This window comes from Arvicola amphibius, chromosome 3, assembly GCF_903992535.2.
Source record: "Arvicola amphibius chromosome 3, mArvAmp1.2, whole genome shotgun sequence".
Classification (NCBI taxonomy): domain Eukaryota; kingdom Metazoa; phylum Chordata; class Mammalia; order Rodentia; family Cricetidae; genus Arvicola; species Arvicola amphibius.
This window is the reverse complement of record NC_052049.1, coordinates 32596073-32616955: the sequence shown is the minus strand read 5'-3', so window position 1 is coordinate 32616955 and position 20883 is coordinate 32596073. Positions and strand designations below refer to the sequence as shown.

At 44.3% G+C, this 20883-nt stretch overlaps 1 protein-coding gene across 1 annotated transcript; it reads right to left on the bottom strand.

Moving 5' to 3' along the window:
• Positions 1 to 375: 375 nt before the first annotated feature.
• On the bottom strand, positions 376 to 10036 carry Isl1 (ISL LIM homeobox 1). The gene is made up of 6 exons (XM_038324268.1): positions 10009 to 10036; positions 8935 to 9124; positions 5915 to 6174; positions 3852 to 4138; positions 2470 to 2637; positions 376 to 492 (listed from the first exon to the last, which is right to left on the bottom strand). The coding sequence occupies exons 1-6, from the start codon at positions 10034 to 10036 to the stop codon at positions 376 to 378; spliced, it is 1050 nt and encodes a 349-aa protein (XP_038180196.1).
• Positions 10037 to 20883: the final 10847 nt, after the last annotated feature.

Sequence of the window (20883 nt, the reverse complement as noted above, 5' to 3'; positions counted from 1 at the left end):
CTATTTCTGCTTTTCCTCTAGATGTGCAGCGAAATGAAAACGCTTTTTTTTTTTTTTGAGATCCTTGAATATAAATCCTCTACGTTTTAAAAACGTCTTGTTTTATTATTCTTTTCAGTACTCCTAAGGTCATTGAATAGCATATGTTGGGCTTGGGGTTTTGTTTGTTTTTAATTCTAGTAAAACCCCATGATTGTCTTCACAGTGTTGCTACCATATCACCTAGTCATTAAAACAGACTTCGTGCACTTCATGGAGCATTCGTTTCTTGATTCAGTTTTCATTGACTGGGTCGTTAAATACTTTAATTTCGGAGTTCAACATAATTTCCCACTTTCTCCAACAGGGAAAAAAATACATCTGAATGACTGTTCCTCATGCCTCAATAGGACTGGCTACCATGCTGTTGGGTGTATCTGGGAGTTGAGAGGACATCGATGCTACTTCACTGCCAGTGGAATTAGAGCCTGGTCCTCCTTCTGAAAAATTGACCTGCATGGAAGGTTAAGAAGTAAATAAAGGAGGCTTCAAGGGCGTCCAGTAAAACATAAAAGTATTATATTGTGTATGCATGTACTAGTCCCTGTAAATAGACAGGTAGGTATACCAACAAAGGCAGGCTTGTCTATAATAGAACTTTCATAGGCTTAAGGGAGGCCTAGGAGAAGCACTTGAGATCCTCTGGCTTTCTCCATCTTCCTAAAGATCTCTCTTTGAACTCAAGCTGAATTCCCAACATTATGTCATATTAAATTATTTAAGAGCAAATGTGTTTCCCACTGTAAAGTGGCATCACGACTCTCCCACGAAGGCTCAAAATAAAATTAGCCTGCTGGCTACATGTAGCCCTGGGAGCAGGAAAGTTCTTTAGACATCAAAGCCTTTCTTCTTCAGGGTGGCTGGAGAATCAGTAGAGGCTCTCTGGAACAATGACTAGCTCTTTAGAAGGCTCACAGTGTGGTCTTGTTGTCTCCTCCTCCCCATTACACAAGGGACCCATATAGTATATACGTCACCACGTTATAGAGATATGGTCCTCTACTACTCCACTGCTCTGCAAACGCCCCACCCCCCCACGTGCGCCTCCCACCCAGGCCTCAGATTCCATTCTGCCGTTCTCACCTGACACTCAGGTTTCAGGAGGTACTAATTCTTGGCTGTCTTGAAGGCTCTCTCTACAGTCTTTCAATTATTCAAAATTTTCCCAGACAGTGCTTCATATGGACAACAACTCATTGTATTTAAAATAAAATTCCCCCTCTACTTCCAGAATCTATCTTCTTTTCTACTCTATTAAACTTTCCCCTTGAGAGGTCAAGGGACTTCTCAAATTTGTCTCCTCACTAGACTGGCCCATTTACACACATAGCCTGGAACCAGGCCCTTTTAACCACTTGCCTCTGGCCAATCACCCTTATAACTGTTGACACAAGAAAGCAAATGTCCTCAGGGCACAGGCGAGAAAAAAAGAGAAAGAAAAAAGAAAAAAAAAACTACCCTCAACTGATGCATTAGCTTTGTTTCTAAAGAAAGGAGTGTTTTTAGCACACAGCTTCATATTTAATAACACAGGATCTATGGGGCTGATTAAATTCTAAGGGGAGGAAAAAACCCTAAGTATGTGTACCATATCGAAAAGGATATATTTTTACCATGTTTGTTTATCTTAACCTTTTATAGGCAAAAATGAATTAGCCGTCATCTATATGTAAAACACTTGAGAGCAAAGACAGGTTTCCACAAATTAAATATACATTGTCTCTGACTGACAATGCTCATGTTCCTTTTGGTATACATGCCACATTATATGTAATTGAGTCATAACCAAACTTGTTTATTTAAAAAATGTTTAAGGAGTCCCATACTTTAGATTAAGATATACTGTGAAAGAAACGCAGCAACAATAAATATCAATCAAACTATTTGACAAAGCATTCTCTTTATTGACACATATGAAAATTGTGTTCAGACAACTGCGTGCTGCTTATGGATACCATCGTTCTAGCTTATTATACTGAATGTGTATTATAATTAATTTTACTTGACCCTCTCACTAGATACAGACAAAGTAATACACTTACTGATTGCTGATCCAAATGCCAAGGTGATCTCTGAAGTCCTTGCAATTTATAACCTGCTAAGATGTGTGATATTGCCACCATTTGCACCTCTGCACACATAGCTACTTAGGCACCATGAAGTTCATCCCACAAGACGAGCCTCATTTGCAGACAGTCGCCCTATGTAGTTACATTATGCTGTCTTGTTTTTAAACAAAGATTCATAAGAGATGTATTTCCTTTGTATTGGCTTCCCTCCTCCTCACCATCATTCCTTCTTGCTTTCTCCCCAGCACTGGCGCAGGGACCCTGCACCCTCCCCTGGTCGATCTTTCAGTGTGTGACAGTTAAATCAGAATCTCCTTTCTGTTGGGAATTCCGCCTTCTCTGTTTGGGGGCTGACACTTACCAGTTGCTGAAAAGCAGGCTGATCTATGTCACTCTGCAAGGCGAAGTCGCTCAGTACTTTCCAGGGTGGCTGGTAACTTTGCACCTCTACAGGGTTAGCCTGTAAGCCACCATCGTGTCTCTCCGGACTAGCAGCCACCATGGGAGTTCCTGTCATCCCTTGGATATTCTGTGAATAACCCCCCCCCATTGCAACATGTTAATGAGCACACTCCCTCCCTCCATTGTCTGTATGTGCTAAGCAAATACACCCAAGTATTATCTTATCTATATAGTGGCCCCGTATTGACTCAGTTAATCTGCTGCACCTATGGATATTAGTTCGAGCTCAGTTTTGTTTTTCTTCTATGTGCTGGATTATTTGACTGGCTGAGAATTTAGTAAAACAATTCGACTACAACTATCATCTTTTTCCTTTCCTTTCACAGCTTATCCCTCAACCCCTCCCGGGTCTGCCTTTATAAAGCCACCACCTCCCACAGTAGAAAGCTGAGGTCCGGCCTGGCCTCCATCAGTCTTCTGACTCTGGTTTTCTAGGCAGTTTGCACTAGCTGAAAACTATCTCCAACCGCCCACTCTTCAGTGCGGAACCAGCCCCTGCCCCACCCCCCAAGGCTTTGGGGAATGGCTGCTTCTGTGCTATTATGAACTAACTGAGCACCTTTGCTCGGTCCTGGCCTGCCTGCCACGTTTAATGACAACAGATTTTATGGCATTTAAAAATAGGGTCGAGGTAGTAAAAAAAGGAAGGAAGGAGAAAGAAACCCTTCAGCTTAACTTAAGCACAGGGTAGAGAGAGAAAGGGGAGTTTTGCCCAAAATAATAGTGCCAGAGGCTGGGAGGAAGCTTTGGGCTCCACCTGAAGCAGTGGATTATCTGCCCAGGCACCTTGAAGGTCTCCAACATCCTCAAGAACAGTGGCAGACTTCTCCAAGTGTTGGGATGAGGCCAGAATGATGGCTGGATGTTAAAGCCATTGAATCATGTTCTAGATCAGCACCCAAAGTGTTGTCCTTTCCAATTCTGGCAACTCTAATGATCTTAATGCTTGCAAAACCCGAGCTGAGACCTCACTGCCACCTACACTGGGAGGGAACTACTAGGTCCTCTTGGTGCTAGATGCAGTTGATGGTGAATACCAAGAGCCCCTTTTGGAACCAGCAAAGGATGGAGGGGCTGATCAGATCTCTGGAGTTTAGAGCAAGCAAGCCAGCTCTCAGCCATCAGTAGCCAGTATACTCTATACACCTGGGTTTTGGTGGAAGCGGGAGGCTCTCCTTTGTCTGGGCTCCTTGTTGGCTGTGCTCTGCTGGGTACCAATCCACCAGTTCAGGAGCACACCAGCCCGATTGCCATCCCTTGCTTGGCCTCGGGGCTACTCACAGTTTTGTCGTTAGGCTGCTGCTGCTGGAGCTGCTTCATCATGATGCTGCGTTTCTTGTCCTTGCACCTCTTGTTTTGAAACCAGACTCGGATCACTCGGGGGCTGAGGCCGGTCATCTCCACTAGTTGCTCCTTCATGAGTGCATCTGGCCGAGGGTTGGCGGCATAGCAGGTCCGCAAGGTGTGCAGCTGCTTTTCGTTGAGCACAGTCCGCACGCGGGTGGTCTTCTCGGGCTGCTTGTGGACGTGAGGCCGAAGAGCTGGCTGCCTAGCTGAGATGGGCTCAGCTTCGGGGGACGGGGTGGGGGCAAAGAAGGCGTTGTGAGTATGCAAGGTCACTCTCGCTGCCACCAGCCGGGTCCACTCCCCACCCAGCCTGAGCTCAGCACACCAAGAAGCTCAGAAAGAGGGTAAGGAGAGAAAAGAAATCTTGCTTTTTAGTCTATTGATGACAGTGCGGAGTAATGGGGGAGGGGAAAGATGCGGCCCCTGCCCATACTCGCTTGCCTACAGAATTAGCCAAAGGAAGCCCGGTGTCTCCAACCGATTCAGAAACATTATTTTTTAATCAGTACTTTCCCTTCTTCTTCCCTTCTCCTCATAACCAGAAGGACACAGATTATCCTGAAACCCCCACCTCCAGACTTCCCCTTCTGGGTAAAAACCACAAAGGGTACCTGAAAATAAAACGCAGATCACCCCAGTGACAACCAGAGACACCACAGGGCTGAGTGTCTGCGACTGAAAGTCAAGAGAATTTTGCCAGAGAGCCTTGAACTTCAATTTTACAGGACAGTCCTCTTTAGAAGCTAAAACAAATTGCTGTGTTTCGGCTATCCGAATGGGCCCCAGTCTTTCTTAGTATTAAATCAGCGGGGGATGTTCCTGAGACCAGCTGACCCCAAGCAAATGAAAACTGAAACTCTGTTGGACTGTCCAAGCTTGAGACAAACGACTGCAGGGGGAATGTCCTTCCCTTCCCTCCCAGGACTTTGGCCTCTTCTGCGTTTCTCATCCTTGGCTTTGCCCCATGCCTTCTAGTTAGAAATCTTCCCCTTCCCCCCCACCCAGGACAGAATTCTCAGAGCAGCCAGGAAGGGGTGGGGGTGGGGGTTGGAGGAAAGCTGTCATTTTCTTCACCTCCAGCATTTAGTAGGGACTGATGATTTAATACTAAATGGGAGGGAGGGATAGAGATCTGCCTCTGGCTGGAAGGCAGGTAGGAAACAAGGTCCTGCTGTCTCACCACCTCGGGAGCCAGTCTTTACGTTTCCACTTTCCCTTATGGGCCACAGGGTCTCTGATCTAGATGGTACGAACCCACACCTTGCACGACCCCCTGGGATCCGGCCAAACACCTATGGGGTCAATTCAGAGCTACAGCTACAGGCTTGGAGATGAAATTCTCACCAAATCACATAGAGTGAATGACTTAAAGAGGCAGGCTCCTTTTAAAAGGCAATTACTGCAGATTAGGCTGTTGACAGTTTTAAATTACAGCCCGGTACAGTGCTGCCGGGGCCGACACTGTATCTTTTAGGGACCTGTTTTCTGACCAAAGCATAAAAATAAAATTTAAAAACCTTTTGGATTGGAGAGTAAATCTCACCAAAAAAAAAAAAATGTGGGAAGCTAAATGCCTTGGGGCTGCTTAAGGTTCCTTCACCGGGCTAGGGAGGAAACTCCTGGAGACCCAGGACTCCACCCCTTTAATTAAGCAGCAGCAAGGAGAAAACCTGGCAGAGAGCTGAAGCCCATTTTCAGTAAGCCATGGGTTGGAGGCCAAAGTAAAGCTGACAGTATTGTTTGGGCTTGTGTATACATGTGTGCACAAGTGGGCTATGCTGTGTACCAAATATAGCCAGACATGTAGATGTGCGCTTGTCCATTCAAGGTAGACGGTGAGTGTATGGAAACTTGCTAGAAAGGCGGCTATGAGCACGTGCTGTTTATTACAGGTCACTTTCACAGCCACCCTGTGGGCCCCGGGTTGCAAGAAGGAAGCGTTTTTGACTTAAGCCCCCACTTGCCTTTCCCCAGCTTCCCTCTGCTTTGAGAAGTACCTGCCATTTGCAGTGGCCGCGCTGGATGCAAGGGGCTGAGAGGGTCTCCAGCTCCCAGGCTGGCCCTCTCCACCACATCGTGGTCCGCGCGGCAGAAAAGCCCATCCTCCCGCAGTGCAAATTCGTCTCCCGGGATGAGCTGTCGGCTGCAGGCTACACAGCGGAAACACTCGATGTGGTACACCTTGGAGCGGGCGCGCATCACGAAGTCGTTTTTGCTGAAGCCTATGCTGCATTTGGCGCATTTGATCCCGTACAACCTGCATGGAACGGCCCCCCGGCGTGGGAAGAAAAGCACAAGAAAAGAGGGTGACTTCAGGCAGGCTCTGGCCCAAGATGGCCAGCGACCCAGGCCATAAACCTTGACCTGCCTCCAGGAGAGGGGGGATCAGTAGTAGTAAAGTTGAACAGAGTATAGAAACAATCTTCTCTCTTCACCTCTCCTTCTCTCCCTCCCTCTCTTCCTCCCTTCTCCTGTTCTCTTTCATCCGCACCCCCTCCCCCATACACACACTGACAAGAGGAACCTTCAAGAGTAACCTCCATGTCTGTCTCAGTTGGTACCTCTTAGCTCAGACACCCAGCCCAGGGAAATTTTATTGAGGGGTTCTAATCCTGGAGGAGGACTCTGGTTACCAGTCCCAGAGTTATTCTTGGGAGGAATGCAGGGGACATTGATGACCAACAGCCCCATGCTTTCCATTCTCTATCCCTCAATTTCGGCTACTAAAAACATTTCTGAAATTGCAACGACATCAAAAAGGTTGGACTGGGGACTGTCACCCCTACTCCAACTATGGACATAGAATTACAACTAGCAAAATGAAGCCTTAGAGGGTTTCCAGATTCCCAATACCAAAGGCCTTCCAGTAAGTATCCAACTGAAGATTTTCCACAGGCCACATGTTAATGGAAATTTCCCTCTCCATTCTTCCTCTTTTATATAAAAAAACAGCTTTTGTTCCCTCCCTCAGTCCTTCTTGGGTTCTTGAAGCATCTACCTCTATTTCAGTTTGCCTGAGAGCCAAGGTTAGCATGACGAATGAAAAACAAAACACACAAACACACACACACACACACACACACACACGCAAAACCACACACACAAAACCTCCCTTCTAAGATATTCCTCCTTACTAACCTTTCTTTACCGCCAGGCAATGCCTATAGGTTCCATCTACTGTTGCATTGCCTGGTTCCATCTACACCTATCAGCTATTCCTACGCAGAAAGTGGAAAGATAGGACAGTATCCACACAAAGGAGGGGAGCATATTGCTCACCCAAGGAAAGAGCTTAAAATCAAAATGGTCACTCCGTCCTGCGTTTACAACTATAAAATCTTCAAGGGGGGGGTACACATGAGTGTTCTCTGATGGAAACACACACACACACAGAGAGAGAGAGAGAGAGAGAGAGAGAGAGAGAGAGAGAGAGAGAGAGAGAGAGAGAGAGGATTGGATTAAAGTAAAAGCAATGGAGTTGCCATTGAATTCGGTCATCTGCAAACAGACAGATCCAGAATAGCCAGGTTGGTGTATAACTGAGAGAACAGCAGCTGCTAGGAGTAGGATGCTTCTGGAGGCTTGGAGTACGCTCTCCCTCTCCAGAGTTCCCAATGTACACTCCAGCCAAGTAAACAATGAAGATGGCTTATTTGTCAGTGTTACAATGCAGATTTGAATGTTTTCTTTTCCCCTTCTGCCTCTCCATTGCAAGATCATCCATTTCATAGGATGAAGACTGGCTTTACTTGTACCCAAACCACTTACAAAATCCCTCCCCTTTCCTGTATCCCACTTCCTCCCATTCCCCTCAAAGCATTAAAACAAAACAAAAGGAACAAACAAACAAAACCCTCCCTCGGGCGGACATTGTTTAGTATTTAGTTTCATCTTTTAAGTGTATGCCCTCCACTCCGAGATTTAAAAAAGAAAACAGCTGGGCATTGTAGGAGCAGAAAAGAAACCGGTGACTGTATTTTAAATCATAACTAAACTTTAATGAAAGTTCTCAAGCTCCGAAGCCCTCTAAAGCCTAGAAAGGTCACTCGCTTGAATTCCGAATTTAAAATCGGCTATATTTCCGCTACCACTAACATAATACTGAAGATGGGGAGTATCTTGCTTTTATGAGGACTAACGCATCTCCCTGCAGAATTTCTACTGTCTTTCTAAGGTAAAAAGTGGTGTTTCTGGCATATACACAGGTCAGAGAAAACTTGAAATCAGCAAAACCGTACAAGAAAAGTAAGCTCAGGTCTTCTGTGGGTTTGGTCTTGTCCCATGGGGTGATTCCCTCATTTTATCAGTTACTAGAGTTTAATGTGAGAAAGGAAGCTGTTCAATTACCTAAATATACCAATTGTTCACAGACGGATGATGGGCAATTTGATCTGTTCTGTCTAATTCATCAGTTCAGATAAGATAAGAAAGAAAAGACAGTTAGATATCACCAAAGGGTTAATATTTAAAAAGATTAAATTTCTGGTCTTTCCCCCCTTCTGTAAGGAATATTTTGGTTGGTTTTGAAATTTTTTACCAAGGAGGACCCATCCAAAAAGTAAAGGGCGCAATGGTTGTGTTTGTTTTGCAAAAATCCTTTGCTGAAACTTTTGTCTGTTTGATGGGCACTTCCAAAGAATTTTTAAGTCAGGGGTAAAACAGGAGAATAATAAATCAGATGCTAAACTACATAGTGAAAATAGATTTTTTTAAAGTATAAAGACCTAAACTTATTTGCCTTAATTTTGTTGGTGTTCTTAGAAGAGAAGTACGGAAAGGGGAAATAAAGTCCGCATCAAAAAATTCCAGGGGTCATTAACAAACCTTCACAACAAAATTTATGAAAGCTACCGTGACACCTCCCCACCCCCAGGGAAATGAACTACATTTTAATTTTTGAAACACTTTTGCACACTGGACCCTCTAAAGCAAACGCCCCAAGAAGACAAAGCCACATCAAATAGTAAACAAGGAGAGCACGAAAATCTCAGAAAATAACGATGTGAAAATGGCATACCTGATATAATCTCTTTTACAGTAGGTTTTTCCATCCCTAACAAAGCACGTACAGCTCTCGTCCAAATACTGATTACACTCCGCACATTTCAAGCACGCTGCATGCCATTCCAAATCCGGAGAAACCCTCAGAATATACTGATCGTGAATTTGATTGCCGCAACCAACACATAGGGAAATCAGACGTTTTTCTGAAATGAAAATAAATACATGATTGACTAACCGTTTACTTCCTACGGAGATAAACACACTTTTAGTGTCGTTCTCTTATAGGGTGTACTCTGGAAGAATTTCTTTTTTTTTTTCTTAAAGAGTATTGCACTTAGGGGTGGTAATTGGAACGTGCCATCAAAACCTTGACTCGCTTTTTTAAAAAGGGAGGTGGAATATATGTAAAATGCAGATTTGAATAGTCTACATTTGTAAGCCTAGCACGCAATCAAACCCGCTCATTTTGTGTTTTCTCCCCCTCCTCCCTCTTTGCTATAATCGTTAGGCAAGATTACGGATAAGTCAAGTCAAAGAAAAGGTTTTGACTAGAAGCGTTAAACCAACGCTGGGATGTCTGTATTTTCCGTGAAGCACGTTCTTCAATAGCACAAGGGATGGATATATTGTTAGAAGAGCAGACATCAATACGGTTGTCACTCGCTCTCTTTTGCAAGTCTAATGCTAATACGTATCTGCCGGTGTGGTTTGTGCTGGCAGACCTTTTTGCTACATAATAACCTTCTCCATGAGCCCCGAATTCTGGAGAAGGAAATCACCGCTAAGCACCAGGCGGCTAGAGTTTGGGAGTGCTCACAGGCAGATTCAACTACGAGGTATGCTCAGTTTCCCCGAAGATCGGAATCCACATCAAACATGCCAGTGTGACAACGGAAACATAATAAATAAATAAAAACACAGAAAACAAAACAATAACAACAACAACAAAAACGAACCACCTTTTTCTTCCGTCTCTCCAGGCAGAGACTAGAAACCCAAAGAGCCCTGGCACCAGTGCCCGAGAGAAAACCCCCGCACCACAACAGCACAGCACATCGAGCCCCCGCAAGGTAAAACAAACTCTTACTTTTTGGTGGATCGCCCATGTCTCCCATGTCTGTAAGAGGGAGTAATGTCCACAGTGAAATGGTGGTTGGACAGTTGGTGAACAGCCCACAGAGAGGATGCTGGTGCTGTGGATAGGTGGGAAACAGTGGCCCCCGGGGTTGCCAAGGCTGAGGGAGCCGCTGGCCTGCTGCGCCGCGCCCTCGCCGATCCGGGAGTCCGATTTAAGGCGGCGGAGTTGGCGGAGCAGAGGCGCTGCGGCGGCGGCGGACTCGAGCGGCTCGGGGCACCTCTCTTCCTTATCTCTTACTCAAACTTCTCAGCTCCAACTCAGCTCCTTCGCCATTGGTCTGACGCAAGGCGCGGGGACGTCAGGCGAGCGCCTCGCCCATTGGCTGCGGGGCGAGCGGCGCAGCTGTTCTGATTATCATATTTCAGCCCCGGCGTCGCCGCGCGCCACTGCCTGCTCTGCGAGCCCGCGGGAGAGGATTAGGCCTCCCGAGGCCACGTCGCTCCCCGGGCTCCCTGTGGCCCCTTTCCCGGCCGCCGCCTCCTTGTCCTCAGCCCCTTCCCTGCGCCTTTTCGGCTGCGCCGCGTCCGGTCGCGCTGCTCCTGCGCCCCGCGCTCCCCGGGTCCCCGGGATCCGCTGGCAGCGCTGAGCGCCGGTCTCCCTTTTCGGCCGCCGGTGGCGAGTGGCTGGTGGGTAGGTCCTTCCTGTAAACCCTGTCCCTCCTGGGCTCTAGGAAAAGGGGCGGGGGGGACTTGGAACCGGCAGCTGTCCTCCCTTGGCTCCCACGCTGGGGCGCACAGCCCTAGGCTCAGCCGACTTCGCTGCCTCCAGGAAGAGTGCGTCTCCTGGAGCTGGCAGCCCGTGGCGCCCTAAGGGACCAACTCGGTATGGGACGATTAAATCCGGAGGAAATGGTTTTTGTGGTTTTGTTTTTGTTTTTGTTTTTCACTGCAACCCTGTTGACCCCGTCACTTCCCAATCTCGGCTCTCCAAAGACTTGGGGTGGGAGAAAAGGGGCACTTCTCGCCCTAGCCGACAATCAGATTGGAAACGCAAAGGTAAAACCAATTTATCACCGCGGTCAGGTCCTTTCCTCCCGACCCGTGAGGTCTTCTATTCAGCTTAACTCTAGCACGAAATAGTGTACTAACCTACAGTCAGAGCGCAGTCCCCGAAAGTTTACAACGCGCTCCGGGTCTATCTACGCCTCTTGTCCACTCTTTTTAAAAGCAAAGGTGCACCCCGCTCATTGACGTTTGGGGAATTATAAGCGCAACTTTACACGACTCTCTAGAGATTTTTATTTTAAGTCTAAAGGCCTGAGCAAAGTGGGTCTGTTGCAAAAGAAGAGTGGCTCGCCTACTCCCTTTCACTGAGATTAGCTTTCTAATTTGTTTCCTCTGGGGAAGCCATCTGGAAGAGACAGACATTGGCTGCATCGCACCGGTAACTTTCGCCAATAATTTATTTTGTGATTCCTCAAATCTCTTACAGTCTTTCAAAGGCAGTTGTGAGGGGCCTCAACAGAATCGCCCCACTTCTCCCAGAGCTTCTCCACCAGTCATTTCTTATCTAGAGAAGCAGTTTTATCAAAGGGGGAGGGGGATCTACAAACACAAACAGAAGAAGGCTTCATTTGGTGTCTTGTTGCCCCCGAGAAGACCCAGGGGGTTGGGAAACCTCTCTTCGTATCTTTCACCAGATCTAACCCTTGATAAAACCTGTGAACCCTACCTAGGCCTCAGCGACTGAGTTAGAAGGCGTGTGAGTTTTCAGAGTACACACTCGCGGAGAAAAAGCGGCTAAGAAGCATGAATGCATTTTCAGCCTGATCCTGTGGGAGCTTTACTAAGAACTCCAGTTTTGTCTTGTTTTGCTTTGTTTTCTTTCCGGAGAGGGCAGAAGGGATCGTTTCCCTTCCTTTATTTATGTACTTATTTATTTATTTATTTATTTAATCTTATTTTTATAAATTACTTCGAAGTGTGTGAGCAGGATGAAAAGTTTTGTGGACATAGGTTAAGTTTGAGAGTTGCATTTGTCTCATTAACTCCCGTTTCTGATCGCTGGTACCCTATGCATAGAGTCTTTTGTCAAGCTGCTTTTGCCGAGTCAGTGCCGATCATCGCCACACGAAGCAAGTTCTCCAAGTACAAGGGCATGCTACCTTTCCAAATAACCAAGCTGACCCTAGTTTAAAAACAACAACAACAAATAGTACCGAAGGTACCGGAAAGCAAATAGGGGATTCGAACTAATTTTATTTCTCCATCCCACGTTTATAACTTGGCACCCAGGAGAAGCAGCAGCATCCACCACAAAGGACCCTCAGTATCCATCCTTTCAAACACACATAGGCGGCGTTCACATACACAAATAGTGGTGCTTTAATCCCCACCAAACCAAGTATTATTACAAAGACTCCTTGGTGATAGCAACTCCGAGTATAAAATCTGCCATATAGGTAGGGAGGAAACTTTCAGTGTGGGCAGATTCACCATAGCGTCGAGGACAGCGGGTTTTCTTTTTCTTAACTCAGGACATTATTGCAAAACCATCATTTTCTTAGTTCTTAGACTGTCCAAATACCGGATCAATGCAGAAGATACTCTCCTCAAAGGGAGAAACTTGATGGAACTCAGTAACAATAAGGTCCCATGGTGAGTGTGCACTGTAGATCTGTGTGTCCGAGATTATACAATCTGCAATAAAAACCTAAGTTCCTGCAGCAGACAACATTATTTTCCTTTACCTGGAGGTTCTCATTTGACCACAAATTTCCCCCTCTTTCTAGCTGATCGCAGTATGTCTATTTAACACATCAAGTGTACCTGCAAAGTTACCAGTGTTCTTATAGAATACATAAAACTGATTACATAAAAGTGATTAGCAATATTTTTCCTGAGCACTTGATTGCAGGAGCGACCTCTTGTGTTCAATGGGGGGTTGGACATTCTCCTGTCAAAATTAGACTCCCTTTGACCTCTGTAAGTTTGCAGGTCAAATATGTACCCTTCAGAACAGCAGGGGTGTGACTCTGTAGTTGGTGCTCCTGTGTTTTGAATGGTGAGTGAAGTACAGAAATGATAACCTCCGCCGCCCTATGCCCATAGAAGATTCCAGTGCCTGCCTACAATAGAGACTCTAACATTTAATAAGTTCCTCTTGAGTCTGTATTATCTGCCCACATGCCCTGGAACATACTTCCTGGAGTGTGGTTGTTACACCCAAGCTCCCTGGTGGGTTCACTTAAGATGGTTCCTTTGGCTGCTCCTGTTTCCCTCTTCTGCTTTAGCTAAAACGGAAACATTCCTTATTATATTTAAAGCCAGTAACAGATTCCTGAGCGTCATGAAATCACAAAATTTCCCAAAAATCTAAATATGTTCTAATTGCAATTGGAAAGTTAAAAAAAAATCACCTTTAGAACTTATTTATAGGGCGAAGGGTGGGAGGGTGGTACAGGGCTTTGATCCATTTTCCTTAAGCCATGAGTATGTTCACTTATTTATTCCCAGGAACCAGGAACTGGAATTTGGTTTGAACTAGTAGAACAACTAGGCTGCCATTACTCATTTTAATGAGTAATGTATATATATGTAAAAAATATAACCAAAGGAAATATATAGCTCACCTTCAGAAATATATAATTTAGGGGCCAGAATGGAACAAGGACAAGTTTATTTATTCAGCACTGAAAAAAACATAGAATGCATGTATATGTACCCCATTTCTTTTTACTTTTTCTGAGTAGTCTGTAATCATGTAGAATGAAGTTATATGAACCATTGGCATCTTCAATTGTGTCCAAAGATCAGACAAAACAATGTGCTCTTAAAAGGAGTCAGGATTAGCACTTATGTTCCATGGGGAGCAGGATATGGATGTTTAAAGCTAATTTATTTCTCTTCCAGTTGCCTGTGGCTTGTTGGGGATCTGGGGAGAGACTTCTCTGATTTCACAGGGGAGAGAGAGAGAGAGAGAGAGAGAGAGAGAGAGAGAGAGAGAGAGAGAGAGAGAGAGAGAGAGAGAGAGAGAGAGAGAGAGAGACTGCTCTCCACAGATACAGATCATGGGTCGGAAATGATTACCTTTTATTCCTCCGTTTTTATTCTTTTGCTAAGAAAAAAAGCAATGGCAATAAAGGCTGCTGTTAACAGTAGCAAACCTTCACGGTGGTTCCCATCTTATTGCCTAGGACTCCTACTGAGATTGTAGTTGTGTTGAGTGCCAATTACTTTATTAACCTGTTAAAACAATCCGGCTGAATTAGCTAGAACCTTCGTCTCCAGGCAGAGGCTCCTAGCCTGCATTTCAGAGTTCAGGTGGTTGTTTCTGTCTTTAGCATTCCTTGCTCAGGGGTTCTTCGCCGGCAGACGCCAGCTCCAAAGGCAGCGATCATGTGCGGTCGGTTGCTCGGTTCTCAGCCGAGATAGAATTGCACATTCCCGGCATCGGCGATGCAGCAAACCTCAGGTCACTCTTGAATCTTAGCATCCGAAGCTGCTTGCTGTGAAGAGCTGGGTCAAGTGAGGACAGAGATTTGCCACCTCCTTTTACAAATCACGTCTCTGGAAGTATTCACTGTTTTCTCAAAATCGGGGGAGCAACCCTATTCAAATGAAATCCTCCCCTCCTCTCCCTCCCCTCCCTAACTACTGAATGATCAAGACAAATTTTAACTGAGTTTTGCCAGGGACCCTAGTTTGGAACTAGAGATCAGTGCACTAAGAGGTTTGGCCCAAGTCAGCCCAGAACCCTACCTTTGACAAAACTTTGACTAAGTGTATCCTATGTAAGCTAATGGGTGTAGAGGGAGTCTATGCGGCAAAGGAGTTTCCTGGGCTCTGTCCTTGTGCTGCAATCTACCAGATCTGCCCACAAAGCTCTCAGATCGCACCCACCTTGCAGCCCCAGTTTTCAGAGAACCCTGGAGCAAGGTAAACACTTCTAGTTGACGATGTTCCTCAAACCCAGCTGATGGTCCTTTTCAGAAAACTGGGGCACTTTTCCCGGTCCGCAGTCTGTCTAAGCCGCGGCTCTGAATTTCGAGTCTCCGAGTGGTTTTACCTTACACCCAGAAGGTGTACCTTGAGAAGCGGGGGAGGGGATACCTCAGAGGTCCGAGAGGCGGAGGTGGAGTCGACAATTACCAGCCTGGGCCCCTGAGGGAGTTGGCAAGCTGGGAATCCACCGGGAGGCAGCAAGGCAACTCTCCCTGAAGTCTGATTCAGTGCTGGCAATATGGTCTCCTAGGGCTGGAGTTTTCGGGGGGCTGTAGAGGTGATGTCAAGAGTTACTGCTATGTCCAATGAATTAAGCTGCCGGCTAAAGCGTGTTGAGGCGGGTGGCAGAGCTGAGGTTCCTGAATTGGGCTGCTCTCTAAAGGGGTGGGAATCTTTGGTGCACTTATCAGCAGATTCTGGGCGCCTGAAGGAGTTTGGGGACAGTAAAAAGATCTTCAGATTCTAGTAAGAGCATAATCAGTAGGAAGAATAAGATTGTAGGGACAGTTTTTAAGTTTGCCGCGTGCTGCGCCTCCGTGGAGGTAAACGAAAGGGTGAAAGAGCGCTTGTGTGTTGAGAATCATCCACACCTCCAGATCCACACTGATAAAATTCATCACTTTGAGATTTCGCGTAAAAAGAAGGATTTGCTCTGCCCCTGTACTTGATAAATATTAACAGGGAAAAGAAGGGAGCTCCAGTAGACGACTCCTTTAGGAAAAAAAAAAAAAAAAAAACACAAAACTTCAGTTCATCAAATGGACCGAGTTATCAGCTGTCTCCTGGAAGGGTCAACCATGCCCTTCCTTCTCCACAGTCCCAGGGTCCATCTATCGACATAATACCATCTTGTACAAAACAGGAATTCCTCGCCTCAGATTCTTCTAAGCCTACAAAGTCTTGGGGCACCCTTTGTAAAGACTCCCTCCCCACACACCCATGTTCAAGACAGGCACGGTGGCTAGCAACTTAACCTGATCTCCATGCAGAAAAGAGAAAGTCCCGAACCCGAGACTGGATCCTCAACACCACCATGACTCCCCGGATGTCCCCCAAGGCCTCCTCTTGACAGAATTTGCAAGTTGCCAACCTAAGCCTGGACCACTCCCTACCCTTCGATGTTCTATGTAAAAGGACATTTCCAGTCTTATCTTCCTCTTGACGAAAGTGGGAAAAAGCAAAACAGACTTCAGATCTCAGCTAATTCCTACAAGAGTAAAGGAGAAAATGAGTGTCCTGGATCTATGAGCGGAGCGCAGGCGATTATAGGCACAGAGACGGCTGCACAGGGAATGAACTGGCTCTGATGACTGTGATGACTGATTTGTGGGCCCAGGTAGGCTTACAAAGGTGAATTTAATCGCCTTAAGTGACAATTTGAAGGGAAATGCTCAATAGGGCATGGAGATGTCCTTGCCCCAGCTTGGGGTTGTCCAAACTCCTAGAGATGGGACAGAAAAAAAGCAGAAACAGAAGCACAACCCCTGGCCTGTGAGCTCATAGGTGCTGCCCTCTAGGAAGGCTGAACAAGCAGCCTTAGGTTGGCTCCAGACACATTCATGCCCCATTACCCAGCTTTCCCCCAAGTGAACACACTGGTGAACACACTGGTGTAAATGAATGAGCAGAGCTTGCATTTTAATTGCTTCCCAGATTGCCACATTCGGCTTTCCCTGTCACGAGGGTCAGTGCTTTACTTGAGTTCCCACTTTCAGAAAAAAACCGACACAATTTGTCTTGGTAGCAGCTTTTGAAAATGTTCCCCAGTCCAAAACAATTTCACGAATATCTGAATCCTAAATTTCTTACCCCATCATCGGTGTCCCAAAGCATTAGTTGCCTCTTTCTCATATATATCTGGTAAATATTTTCTTTAGGAAAGAAGAACCGTATGCATCCCCATTCTCGGATGCCAGACTGCATTGGATGTTGTGGGGGTGGAGATGCATGGTCTGATTATTCAGAGAGCCGGTTCCTTTGTTGATTTATGAGTTCATCAGCCAAAAGGCACCAATTACCTTCTTCTCAATTTTCAGTTTTCTCTTAACATATCTGATGTACCTCTATTGTATAAAATTCAGTCCAGAAAAAGAAAAAAATTAATTAGAAAAGATACTAAAGATAACATGTCTACTTAAGTGTTAGCTGACTCTATTTATAGGTTGTATATATCTCACAATCTAATACATAAAGATATCAAAAGTATGAAGCATTTCCTTTAAGTGTAATTATGAAGTAATTATATGCTAATGATAGTTCCATTTTACTTTACAAGATAGTCCCATAGAGAAAAAGATTCCAAGTGCTCTTTCTAATATGCATAACATTCTTCTTCCAAGAAATTAATTGGCAGACTGAAAAATTATATCCAAGGATGCTATCATGGAGAAAATAGAACAATATTTTAAACTTCATTAACCCAGGTCTAATCAAACATGTTGATCTAAACCCAGGTGTTAGGAGTCAATGCTATGAGGAGATATCCTTATGGTTTATATTCATTTGTGCACAAAAAAATATACATTGCAAAGTCCTGTATTAAATGTGTACGTTACTTACTTTTATGAACTCTTTAGTGATATTGCATCATCAATAACTAAAATGTGGACAAATCCTAAAAGATACATGAGGACTAGCTATAGTTTAACTTTTTTGATATAACAATATTTCATGATTGTTATTCAAATGTAAATGTTAGCATACTAAAGTTAATGTAATGCTAGATTTTATCACTTCATAATTTATAGGAAATTGACATAAAATAAAAGCAAACATTACAAGTAGATATACTTTCTATAATGCCTAGCTTTGTGCCCATTATTAAAATATAGTGATAATGGGAAGATTTCTATATGTTACAATTTATTTCAATTACTACTTTGAGACAGTTCAGTCATCTAATAAGAACATTCAATCAGTTGTGGCGCATGCCTTTATTCCGGCAAAGGCAAACAGCTCTCTGAGTTCAAGGCCAGTCTGGTCTACAGAGCAAGTTCCACAATAGTCAGAGCTACACAGAAAAACCCTGTCTCAACACACACACAAACACACACACGCACATGCACACACCCCAAACATACAAACAAACTGACAACAACCAATAGAACTTCGAAATATTAGATGATGTGCGTTCTCTCTTGAGTGTAGTTAAACTGAGGTTTTGTTGTATGTTAAGAAACTGCAGCCTTTCCCTAAAGATTACGATAGCACCAAAGAACCCTATACCTCCAACTGTAACACTGTTGGCAGTTAAGTGATTATCCTAAGTACTCCACAGGACTGCTAGCATTCGCATAAACATCAGGACTTACTTTAGAATGTACTGTTCATGTTCTTGGCCTCCGCGGTTTCATCTTCTCGGGCTGGCCCAGTCTCGGGACTCATTACTATGCAGTCTGTTATGTGCTGCAGTAACTACTTGTGATAGTGAGAAGCGCTGTATGTAATAGCACTGGCTTTGAATCCTCACCCGGTACATGCAAAAGTATATAATTCAAATAGTTTCGGTCTTAATACTGTGTTCCTTGCATCCCGAAGTGTGCTTTAACCGTCCAAGTTGCTCAAGCCATGGAAACTCTGTTTATGTGACTTTGGCTAAACTTCGGTAGTACAAATATTTTGCATTAGATGATGTTCTCTGTGAGGAAGAAACACAAGCATCTTATCCAACATGGGAGAAAATTGAAGTGGATGGAAAAATCATATTTTATATATAGCCATGGAGGAAGAATTGAGTTTCAGTGAAGTTATCAGCTACTAAAAGAAGGGATGGAAGTAGATTTTTGGCTAAGAAGAGAAAAATGTTTTGTTTTGTGAAGAGAAAGAAAGATTATTGTGGCAGGAGAAAGAAACATCAGGTACATGTCAAGAGGAACAAAGAAAGGAATGGGCATTGTTGACTCAGCTCATCCTGGCACAGGGAGTCCTTAAGAGAAAAACTCAGATCTGGGACAGATTATAGATGGAGCTGAAGAATAAACAGACTTTATAACCATTTTCATTTGATGCTTAAAACTTTAAAAACCAAATTTAAAGGATTCCCTTCATAGAAAGTAGATTATTTGGAGGAAAATTCTAAAACTTTTTATTGTAGATGTAAATATATTACACTTGAATCTTTATGAAAGACAGATTCACTCTTAGTATGCTATATCATCACAGAAAATATAAACAGGAAATCCTGGAAATGCCTTAATATGTAGTATTATGATAGTTTCTATACCTAAATTGGACTAACAATAGGATTCAGGACTCAGGGGAAAAAAAGACCAGATGTGAAAGTAATTTAAAAAAAAAAAATGACTTCAAAGTTTCCCAGAGTTTTTATTAGCCCTTGCCCTTTTTTTGCAGATTGGATTATAGCACAAAGTGTAATTCAAATATTTGGCACTGCTTATTTAAACCACAACAGAAAGGAAAAGGTGTTGTGAAAACACAACTCACCATCCAAATTATGCAAAGCAACTTGAAGAGGTGCCAATAGCCGCGTTATGTTAGCAGCTCTGATCTGGCTTCATGAGGCTGGTAACTCCTCCATGAGAAGAACAGAAAGAAGATCAAAACCAGGAGGTACATAATATACACCCATAATCTGCACGAGAATTGGGGTGTCTAAAGTCTTAGACAAAGGTCAGATATACTTGCTCGCAGAGACTCTGTTCTGAAAGTCATTCCTGCAAATGTGCAGAAATCAGCTGGTCCATAAAAGCCAGACAGGAGGAAATGGTGCTCCATAAAAGATCACACCCAGCCAGAATCTAGCAACATCGGAGCCATGTCTGCTCTGGAGAGACAAGACCAACAGCATCAGTCCCAGGGCTGCCCCATCACAGCAGCCACAGAAGGCAATTGACTGGAGATTAATCATAGCAAAAGACCAAGCAGAAAAGATAACAATTCTCCCAAGCATGAATTCTCTATTCCTAGGTTTCAGAATGTACCCTTAAAGCACATCCAGACCGGTCAAGATCGAGTTAGTATTTGCTAGGCTAAAAAAAAAAATGTAGAGGCTGAGAATATCCAATGACAGATAAAGGACACATAAGGATCTTTTAAATATTAAAACAAGGTAATAATTCTTATTTCAACGGCGCAAATACTCCTGAATAACACAAAGCAATCAAAATTGCATTGTCTGCTGTGCTCATGGCATGCACTTTGGGCTAATACCAGTTTATAAATATTATTGGTGGCTATTAGCCCGTGGCTCTTGGGGGCTGTACTTCTAATGTATTCCCCCCCACCCCCCGTGCCTCTAGTTTTAGCATTTTGCCTCATTTTATAATCTCTCCTCATTGAGATAATTTGTATAAGCAAACACTGGATACATGACCGTCTTTGGAGGACTGAATAGGCAGCCACTAAACTATGTAGTTCAGAGCAGTTTCTGCAAGGCCACCCAGACAGAAAGAGTAACTCCTCCAGGGTCTATCCAGTTACCTCAGATACCTCTAAGAAAGATTTATGTCTTTGACTGTAGTGAAGAGTCTCTGCTTTTCAGGGGTTTAGTCTGTTAGTTTTTAGGTCAAATGCCAAAGCTATGTGTAGGTGATTTTCTTTTCATTTCCTTTACTGTTTGTACCATTATAACAGTTCCAAAAATCAATGTGCCAATAAAAAGAAAAGGAGGGCCAATGAGACTGCTCAGTGAGTAAGTGGACTTGATGCTAAGCCTCATGGCCTGAACTTGAACCAAATGGTGGATGGAGAGCACCTACATTCTCTCATTCTCTCCTACTTCTTTTTGCCTATATTTCCCCAAACATTATCTGCTGATTGGAGCAAGTATTTTCTGCACCTTTTCTTGGGTTCCTTGGCCTCTGGGCCCTGTGGTCCCAGGAATCAATAAGATTCACATCCCAGTTCTTCAGAGCTCCTGGGT